The sequence below is a fragment of the Canis lupus genome, chromosome 22, assembly GCF_048164855.1.
Source record: "Canis lupus baileyi chromosome 22, mCanLup2.hap1, whole genome shotgun sequence".
NCBI classification, from domain to species: domain Eukaryota; kingdom Metazoa; phylum Chordata; class Mammalia; order Carnivora; family Canidae; genus Canis; species Canis lupus.
This window is the reverse complement of record NC_132859.1, coordinates 660,908-671,420: the sequence shown is the minus strand read 5'-3', so window position 1 is coordinate 671,420 and position 10,513 is coordinate 660,908. Positions and strand designations below refer to the sequence as shown.

Below are 10,513 nucleotides of genomic sequence, written 5' to 3'. Positions count from 1 at the left end.
CAGAAAGAGAGCAAGTCGCTCATCTTGTCTTTAAATGCCGCGTCCACGCATCACGCAAGCATCCCCGGCTTGGGGAACACGGAATTTCGGACCCACGGGAGGGAGGACGTTTGGGAGCCTCCTAGGCCTCATTTCCCCGACGCACTGGGCGTCCGGCCGGGGGCACCTTCGTCCCCGCGCCCTGCACAGCCGTGGCCGCGCCCCGGGCGCCCCGACGCCAGCCCCTGACCCGCCTCCGTTTCCCCGAAAAGAGCCTTGGGGCTGGAGCCGCGGTCGCGCCGGGGGTGCCCTCCGCGCCCCTGCAGCCCCGAGCAAACGGCCGCGCCCCGAGGGCCGCCCGCGCGGGAACCCGCCCCCCGGCCCCCCGGCCCCCGCCCTCGCCCTCCGCCCTCCGCCCTCCGCGGCGTCGGCGGCCGTTGCCATGGCAGCGGCGCATTGTTCCCGCCCCGCCGCGGTGACGTCGGCGGCGGCGGCCAATGGGGGAGCCGCTCGCGCCGCGCCCCGCCCCGCCCCGCCCGCAGCGGCCCGGCCCGCGGGGGAGGGAGGCGGCTGGGGTCGGGGTCGCGGCCGCGGCGGCGGTGCCCCTGCTCCCGGGTGTCCGCGGCCGCCGCGCGGGCCGAGCCACGATGTTCGGGACGCTGAGCAGCAGCTTCGAGGACGACCCCTTCTTCTCGTGAGTGTCGGGGTCCGGGCCGCGGGGAGCTGCTGCAGGGAACAGTGCGCGTTGCCGCGGGGAGGGGGCGAGAGGGAACCCCAGGGACCACGGAGACGGCGGGAGGGAGGGGAGGGGAGGGGAGAGGTGTGGGGGGAGAGAAGATGGGGGCGGTGGGAGGGAGGGAGGGGGAGGAGAGAGGGAGGGGAGGGGGAGGTGGGGGGGAGGAGGATGGGGTGGTGGGAGGGAGGGAGGGGGAGGAGGGAGGGAGGGGAGAGGAGGGGAGGGGAGGGGAGAGAAGTTGGGGGCAGTGGGAGGGAGGGGAGGGGAACGTAGAGTGTGGGGGAGGAGGGGGTGTGGGAGGGAGGGGGAGGGTGGGGAGAGAAGACAGGGGAGGTGGGAGGGGGAGGAGGGGGCGATGGGAGGGGGTGTGTGGGAGGGAGGGAAGGGTGGCAGGTGGGGGGAGGGAAGGGAGAGGAGGGGGTGCAGGAGGGAGGGGGAGGGGAGCGGGATCTGGGAGCGCGAGGGCGCAGAGGGGCGAGCCGGCCCCCCTCCCCCGCCCCCATCCCCCACCCCCTCCCTTACCCCCCACCGGCGCGGGCTGCGGGGTTGGCAGGTGGGGGTCCCCGTGGGCGCCGCGGCCGCCCAGCAGCCGGGCCTTCTGCCCATTGGACCCGCTCCACGACCTGTTTCAGTTCCGATGAGAGGCGGGGAACGTCTTCCAAGATGGCAATCGCTCGACCTGGAGCACATCCTGACTATTTTTACGATCGTATTTACTTATCCTGAGACACACAGAGAGGCGGAGCCCCGGGCCGCGGGAGCCGCCCCCTGCAGGGAGCCGACGGGGAGGGGGCTCGGTCGGGGCCGGGGTCGCGGCCGGGCCGGGGCGGACGCTCCCCGCCGAGTCGGTCACCCGGGCGTCCTAGGAAACGTTTTGGAGGCCTGGTTTTCAGGGTCTGAGTTCCTGAGCGCCCCAGGGCTGGAGAGCTGTGTCTCACCTGAGGCGCCCCGAGGTTGCCAGGCCCAGGCGCACTATTTGTTTCCTTCGCTGTCGCCAAGGGAGGCCTGGGTCAAAAGTTGGGGCAGGGCAGGGCAGGGCAGGGCAGGGGGGCATCCAAGGACCCAGGTGAACGGATGTGCAGCCGTGGACAGCTCCAGCCTGACGCCTTAGGAAGAAAGCATCCAGGACTTAATCAGTTTGTAATTAAGAAGTTTGTAATCGAGTTTTCTTGTGTGTGTCTTTTTCGAGTTTTTTGTTTTAGTTCTTCCTTTGGAGATTATACAAAAGTGGTAACACAATCTAGTTGGAGTCCTGACACAGGAAGATTTGTGAGACTTGGCCTCCTAATATTTTGATCTATTCTATATAGATCAGATATATTTCTATCTATGCAACTCGGAAACATTTTTTTAAGTTTGAAACCGTCAACTTTAAAAACTTCGTTGTTGTTTCTAAAGGAAACTTTTGTGTTGGCTTGCAGGTGTTAGTACTATTTTTAAACCCAATAACATGAAAGTGACAATTGAAAGAATAATTAACGGTAAAAGATAAAATGGTGAACGTAGAGAAATACAATATATTTCATTTTAAAGGTTGTGAATTACAGTTATGGGGTGTGTGGATTCAGGCAAACGTAGTATGCTGTTTGAGTTGACTTGTTACGAGTTGTTGGGACATTTACAATTGATGCATTTTAACAAATATGACATTTTGTGCTATATTATGATTTGCTCTTTTGAAAGCCTCTGACAGTAGGGACTGAATATATCCATAGACTAAGTGAGCTGTTGAAATGATTCTTATGTAATTATGACATCACTACAACGGGTCATCGTTAAGAAGATTATGATAGTCGGCTTTTGAGTTGCATTATGTCCTCAATTATATCAAAAACAGCGATGGCCTTAACTAAACTGTGAGTGTATAATTAGTTCCTTCTTTAAAACGTGGAGCAAAAGTGTAACTTAAACTCTTGGTAACTGTCTGAGTAAAGGCGATGAACCCAAGAGTCAGGGTCAGAAATAGTAACAGACCACAAATAGTAGGCACACATCAAAGAGCACCTCCCTGTGCTTAGGATGGGGGGACCCGGCTGCATGTCAGCCGGTCTTTCAGTCGTCACTCTCCGTAGCCTTTGTCAAATGCAGGCAGCCATCTCCCAAAAATTTAAGATAAAATTATTGTAATCGACTTTATAAAACAAATTCATGCTTATATTTTCGTTGCTCCACATTTACCTGGAGAGAGTAAACATCCTGCGGTGGGGACGGGGCGGCGGGGGAGGAAGAAAGTGTGAGTTTCTCTTTATTTCAAGTAATCTGTCACTTGACCCACCCCTTTACTCTGACCCCAGGCCGAATGAGTGTCCGTCACTTAATGTCAGTCCAGCACAAGAAATTCTTAAAGGTTATAGACTCTTTGTCAAATCATTCATTGACCTTAACGTGGAAGGGTCGCACGCTCACCCTGTGTGTGACTGTCAGCCCTGTTGCTGACAGTACGTGTCACCGGGGCCTTTACTGCCGACTTAGTATCTGACATGTAGAAAGTACTCCGTGAGTATAGTTTCACGAGGACCTGGTGTCCTTTACACTCTGTGTCGTAGCTAATCTTGTATTTAGTTGATGCTGAAAGCATTTGCGTTCAACATAGGCCGTTGTTGATGTTGACACTTTCTAACTTGAACACCACCATCGTCTAAATAACCACTAGTTCAGTATCCAGGATATCGATACAAGCGCACTCTACTAATCTACTGATTATTCCAAAGTGGGCAGACGAATACTTTTTGGATATAAAATTAGAATTATTAAATAATTTGAGACTGGTAAAGTACTGTAATCAAATTGTCAGATATTTAAAAGATTTGAGTAAAACAAAGAAAACAGGGATCCCTGGGTGGCGCAGCGGTTTGGCGCCTGCCTTTGGCCCAGGGCACGATCCTGGAGACCCGGGATCGAATCCCATATCGGACTCCCGGTGCATGGAGTCTGCTTCTCCCTCTGCCTATGTCTCTGCCTCTCTCTCTCTCTCTCTCTCTCTCTCTGTGACTATCATAAATAAATAAAAATTAAAAAAAAATTAAAAAAAGAAAACAATTAAAATCTGTAGTCTTGAATTTAAATATGTTCATTTTCAGCGTTTGCCCTAAATGTTGGACCTTAACTGTTTCATCAGAAAATTAAAAGGAAACTTTATAAGTGATATGTTGAAATTTAGTGGGTTTTTTTAAATATCTGGAACTTTTTTTCGCACCTGATGTTGCAGAGCTGAATGAAATTCGGTGAAAGTTGCCATATAAAAAAAAAATGCCATATAGCATACCTTCATATATACCTTTTTAAGTAACTAATGCTTGTAATTTGGTTCAAAACACAAAAGCTAAAAGCTGGCACTTCTGGCACGTGGTTTACTCTCAAGGTAAATATTGAGAGTAACTTTCCTCCCCGGCCGCCCCCGTCCCCACCGCATTATGTTTACTCTCTATATAGGTAAATGTGGAGCAACGAAATTATAAACATGAATCCGTTTTATAAAGTTAATTACAATAATTTTATCCTAAATTTTTATGATATGGCTGCTTGCATTTGAAGAAGGCTACAGAGAGTGACGACTGAAAGACCGGCTGACATGTAACCATGGTCCTTTCTATCTTTCCCATTTATATTCACTCAGGAAAAATAGAAATAATACTTATGTATGGACAGGAAAATTAATTAGAGGTTCAAATGATTTTAGTATCCTATATCCTAAAAATATTGATTATTTGTATCTGGTAGAGTCTAAAAGTTTCTACATTGTGCAGAAACATGAACTTTGAATCTGAGCTACAGAAATAAAAAGTCTGATCACGCGAGTCTACGAAGGATATCTATGTTACCACGTATGAGCTATTAGATATTAAAGGCTCAGAAGCAGGTCAGCAAATCTGTGAGCCTTATTTTTAATTATACATCACTAGCCTTTCCTTCAGGGCACCATATGTATGACTAGTCTTTGGTCAAAGAACCCCTGCATATATTCACAAGATATTACTTTTTCTATTTCTTTGCTTTTAGCAGGAGCTAAAACTTAAATATCTATAATCTTTTTAAATTTAAGAAATGTTTTTATTTTATACTTTGGAGGTAGTTGAAGGACACTGGCTTTGACTTACTGACTGAGTTGAAAGTGAATATATTCCATGTACAACATGGGCCTTGACTGATATTTTCTTGATTGGGAATATTGTCAATAAAGAGGACACAAAATCACCTTTCTAAATAAACTTTTGTGAGCAATGGGTGTTCAGGGTTACGCCCATCCTTGTTTTCAAGTCTGAAGTCGTCTTCGCCCAGATGACATGGTTTAGTGCTAATTAGTAGCCTGCAGCCTAAACCTCCAATTTTAATCATTTAATAAAGGCAGCTTGAGAGTACTCAGCTAAAATTTAAGGTTTTGATTTTCAGGATCCCATTTTATGCTAAGACACCTCATGCCTACTGTGATTTTTAGCACCTAAAAAATTTCTCAGAAATATTGCAATATAGGTATTTCTTATAAATGAACTTTGAAGATTTCAGGGTCATATTTGATAGAATGAGGTACTAGGAGCCTTGAACTGACAGATTTCCTAGGGTAGACCTTAGGGCGTCTGTGGTTCATTAGGGACAAACCACGTAGGGCCCAGGAGACAACGTGATCATGACGCCGTGGGGGATCCAGGAAGGCCATTTGGTTGCACCGAGTCCCACCGTAATGCTTAGTTCTATCTGTGAGCATCGTACAAATCCACAGGAAAGAAGGGGGTACTCCTGGGATGGGGGCGCCGTAGCCATCCCTAGGGCCCCCTTAATATTAAGGCTTCTGCTGGGCCCGGGCCGCGTGGTGGGGCGTCCGCCTCCGGCCCAGGCCGTGCCCCGGGTCCCGGGATCGAGGCCCCGTCGGGCTCCCCCCGAGCCTGCTGCTCCCTCTGCCTGGGGCCCTCCTCTCTCTCTGGGTCTCAGGAATAAATAAATACAATTAAAAAAAATTTTAAAAAAAGGCTTCCGCACACCACCACTTTAAGCTGTGCTTTTAAACGGTGGGGAAATCAGGAGTTCGGGTGGAGCCGCAAGGCGCGCTGCCCGCGTCCTTAGGCTTCGGGAGGTGCCCGGCGGGGCCTCTGGCTTCTCTGGGACGTGCCAGGCTTCACTTCTAGAGTCCACACTTGCTCACCCGGGCGTGTCCCTATAGACTTGCACACCCCATTGGACCTAGGGATCATTTCTTTAGGGTCAACAGGGAGAACCATCTGCCGACAGGCTCCTGCTGCCACCGTGTCCGTGCAGGGGACTTCCTTGACGACTGGGACTCGCGCCAATGACCGAAGGCCCTTGTGGATAAAGAACAATGTATTGCTGGTTCCCAAAGTATGATACTGGCCAAATAAAATAACTGATCCATATGTTTGCATATTTGAGAGAGTCTTAAAAATTTTATTTTGTGATAGCTTGTGAGAGGAGGAGTAGAGAACGCACATATGGTGCCAACTTTCGTTCCGATTGGTTGTGTTTTGGTCAGCAGTCCTAAAGAAGGTAGGATGGCCATCGTAACAGCGGAAGTAAATGTTTCCTGATTTAAATGAAAATGCACCCTCGTGGAAAATCTGAAAACTGTAGAAAGTTTGGTAAAAAGAAATCATGCAACCAAGATTTTATCTTTTTGGTGTATTTTGTTTCCAATTACCATATATGAAAAATATTTTCCAAAATTAAAACAAAGCTTTAGGAGCATAAGCACAGTTTTTCCTCTACATATACCACAATCATTTTCCTCATCTTTAGATATTCTTGAAAGTATGAATTTAGTGTCTGCAAAGTATTGGATCCTGTGGATGTACAAAGAATCTTTTTCATATAAATCTTTAACCACATTTCAAATTATTACATCAGATTAGTTTATTAGGTTATATATATGAAATGATTGGTTTATAATGCGTGAACTTTATAAAGCCTCGTCATATTTCCAATTTATTTTCCTGGAATGAAACATTAATTTTCAAGAGAATAATATAAATAGGTAGAAAAATATGAAAATGATTGACTTCTCACCTGAGAAAAGAAACTTTGCATCAGGTTACTTTTCAAAGTAATAAAATAGCTCCTTGCTACCACAAGAGATTTTTGGCTTTGATAGAAAAGAATCCAGGCTTGAACAAGAGAACTTTTAAAGTCTTTATCTCTGAGCAGCTGGTGTTCTGGGTAGACAAGAATTGATCTCAGTTCAGGCCCAGCCAGATTTCTTCCTGAATGGCTCAGACAGGTGCAAAAGCCAGACTGCGAGTGCCACTTTGTCTTAATGCTTTTCCCAACAAGCAGGCTTTTGTTCACGTCACTCAAAAAATAAAGATGTTTTTAACGGTTGTTCTACACTCTACATATAAATATACCTACTTCTATTTAAATAAAGAAAAACCTGGGCAACATGTTAAATGAGCCACATTTAGTTGTTGAATCTGTAGCCCAATTATAATGCGATCAGAAAAATAAATCTCACTAAATTTTACGTTTCTTTGGGAAAATAATAGCTACGTAATTCTCACTTATTCACAGAACAAAATCTAGCATTCTCTGAAGCATGTTTCTTCCTTGCAATTGAATCTAAAGGGCAAGTTGACTGGCTTTCTTAAGTGACTGCATATTAGTAAGAATGAACATTTTAATCTCTACACTTGTACCCATTTTCTAAGCTATAAATGTCCAGTGAATATGGAGCTCTAAGCAAAAGGACTGTCTCCTGAATCATCCACTTTAAACCATCAGGTGATGGGATCCCTGGGTGGTGCAGCGGTTTGGCGCCTGCCTTTGGCCCAGGGTGTGATCCTGGAGACCCGGGATCGAATCCCACGTCGGGCTCCCGGTGCATGGAGCCTGCTTCTCCCTCTGCCTGTGTCTCTGCCTCTCTCTCTCTCCATCATAAATAAATAAAAATTAAAAAAATAAATAAACCATCAGGTGGTATGAAATCCTCTAACTTCACATAGTTCTGTTTCTTTATGTTCTTTAAGATTTTTTAACGAAACATTTCAGACATGTGCTACAGAAGTATAAGAATTGTCTATCTGTCACCAGAGTTTCAAAATTTATACTTACTTTATCCATCTCTATTTCTGCGGGTATTTCCAGTGTATTTTATTTTATTTTTAAAGATTTTATTTATTTATTCATGAGAGACACAGAGAGAGAGAGAGAGGCAAAGGCACAGGCAGAGGGAGAAGCAGGCTCCATGCAGGGAGCCCGACGCAGGACTCGATCCCGGGTCTCCAGGATCACGCCCTGGGCCAGAGGCAGACGCTCACCCACTGAGCGTCCCACTTGTTTGTTAGAGTTTGTTTTTAGTTGGAAGGAATGAAAGATGTATAATATCTAAATAAAGCTAATGTCTGGTGTCTTCATTTTATTATATTTACTGAGTGAATTTAGCATAATTACATTTTTCCAGTTAATACTCAACATTTACCTAAAGTGACTCTTCATTCTGAGAGATTCAGTTACTAATTTGGTTAAGAAAATTGGGTTTTCCTGTAGAAATTTTTGTATTCTCTTGCAATAAGAGTATCTTCAGCCTGCACACACTGGAGAGAGCACTTTTTCTTTTCTTATGACTTTGCATAAAATTTGTCAGTGAGCCGGGAAGAGGCTGGAAAGTACAGCAGTGTCCCCTAAGTGGATTGATAGGTAGAGGACAAGAGAGTTATGGCAGGAGAGGAAATGGAGAAGTAAGAGCACTGGCATGTTACAATGTTTAGAGTATGGATTTGTCCAATGTGTGATTGTAAAGTGGTTATCACTCATCCTGACCCGCAGTGGTCCTAATGCGAAGGTGGTTGGAAACGACCACGTTGGTCAGGTATGCAGAGGACCTGCTATTTATATTTAAGTCATTACTAACTATCTTTTTCTATATAACAGTTGTTTCTAGACAAGAATAAACAGATCCGTAGAATAAAGCAGTCTAGAAACACTCGCATATACAGCCACCCTATTAGATTTATTTAGAGAATACACATCTTTTTTATTTTTTTAATACTTTGTAATACCATCAAGTGTGCCTGGGCAATGGCACTGCTTTCTGAGAAGATTAACTTGTGGGTGATGGAACTGTTGACACCTTGTTCTTTATTTTTAGTAAGACATCACTGCTGAGATCATGTGTTTCTGAACTGCAAAGCAGTGATTTAATTTAGTTAACCACAGTAGTTAAAAAAAATATTCTTTAGGGATCCCTGGAGGGCTCAGTGGTTTAGCACCGCCTTCGCCCCAGGGCGTGATCCTGGGGTCCGGGGATCGAGTCCCACATCGGGCTCCGGGCGTGGAGCCTGCTCCTCCCTCTGCCTGTGTCTCTGCCTCTTTCCCTCCCTCTCTCTCTCTCTGTCTCATGAATAAATTTTTTAAAATTCTTTAAATAAGTTAAAAACATTCACCGTTGCACCATATATGGTAGAGTCAATCATTCAAACAATCTATGTAACAAATTTCTACATTCAGTTTATAGAAGCTGTGTCCCAAGTTTAATTAAGGCAATAAGGCTTCAGAACTACTCAATGTTTTTGGAGTACAGTTTGTGCCTTAATGTATTAAAACTAATACCTAACTAATAACAGCTGGGAAACAGTACTTTATTAAAACATAAAATTTAGTAGCATCTCACCACACTTTGACAAATATACTCTTAGGGTTTTCACAGAATAAGATAAATTGGCATGCTTTATTTTACAGCACTTTAGTGGGATTGCTAAGAGATAAGCTTTATTACTATTAAGGAAGAAAATCATGTTTATACAGACTGGAGTGAACATTTGCATATGATTTGGAATTGTAGGACTCTTTTCCCATGTCAATTTTCCATATTTACATGTGCACTCTAAGACATTAAAATTGTTTAGAAATCTTAAAATTCAGTAACATCCAACATTTGGTAATTAATACCTTATTATGTAAAGTATCAAGGTGCTTTACATTTTCAAAAGTGTGTTTTTGGAATATGTAATACGTGCTTATGGCAAAAACCGAAGGTACAGATGCGTACGTGGTTAAAAGACTCGCCCACACAACAACGTGAATATACCTAACAGTAAACTGTGCGTTTAAAAATGCTTAAGATAGAAAAAAATGTTCAATGAGTTATACAATTATCTTTATGTTCTTTTCTGATGTTCTGTATTTCAATAAAATAGCCAAACAAACCAAACTGCCTCTCACCTTCGGCCCTCAAACGTGAGTTTCTTTATACAGATGGAGGTACGCGGTATGTCCTGTTAATCCTTCCACGTCAGCGCCTAAATACCTGCCTTGCTCTTTTAAAGGCAGCATAATGCTCCACTTAAATTCTTTTAAAAGTGCTGAAAAGTTCTTAATGGCTCTTTTCCGATCCTTTTTTGGTTGTTATCCATCAGTTAGTAAAGAAACAGCTGCGGGCTAATTTTGGATGGTGGAGTGAGCAAGGGAGCTTCGTTCCTTTTCCTCAAGAAGCTTTAATCTAGCAGAAAAGACAATATTTTCTTTATGTCGTTTTATTATCAATAGTCTTCTAAAAAGGACTAATAAGAATACCAAGACTAATTTTAACTTGAATTTTTAAGAATTTCCCCTCTTTGAGAGAAAGTAGGAGATCGTGAAGAGCACTTAAAAGAAAAATGATAAAATAGTTGAATAGTCACTGCTTGGAAGTGCTGCAGCGGATCGGATGGAGCCGGCGAGGTAGGTGCGCATCCCCACCACGGCGGCTCCCCACATTCACTTTACTGAGTCGGGCCGAAGAGAGTCGATCACGGGCTCGTGGTGGTGGCGGCGTAGGAGACAAACTGCAGTTTGAACTTGGGGGACCGGCCAAAGCCG

The 10,513-nt window shown here is 45.2% G+C and overlaps 1 protein-coding gene across 25 annotated transcripts in view; it reads left to right on the top strand.

The window, feature by feature from the left end:
* The first annotated feature begins 515 nt into the window (after positions 1 to 515).
* MLF1 (myeloid leukemia factor 1) overlaps positions 516 to 10,513 on the top strand; it is a 34,163-nt gene continuing 24,165 nt past the window's right edge. For 7 of the 25 annotated variants that reach the window (XM_072792135.1, XM_072792131.1, XM_072792134.1 and 4 more), the window contains exon 1: positions 516 to 673. In XM_072792135.1, coding sequence (XP_072648236.1) covers positions 627 to 673 — 47 coding nt within the window. In that variant the 5' untranslated portion in view covers positions 516 to 626. Of the gene's footprint in view, positions 674 to 9,246; positions 9,893 to 10,513 lie in introns of those variants that run through there. The other 18 variants (XM_072792121.1, XM_072792133.1, XM_072792122.1 and 15 more) reach the window with 7 other exon arrangements.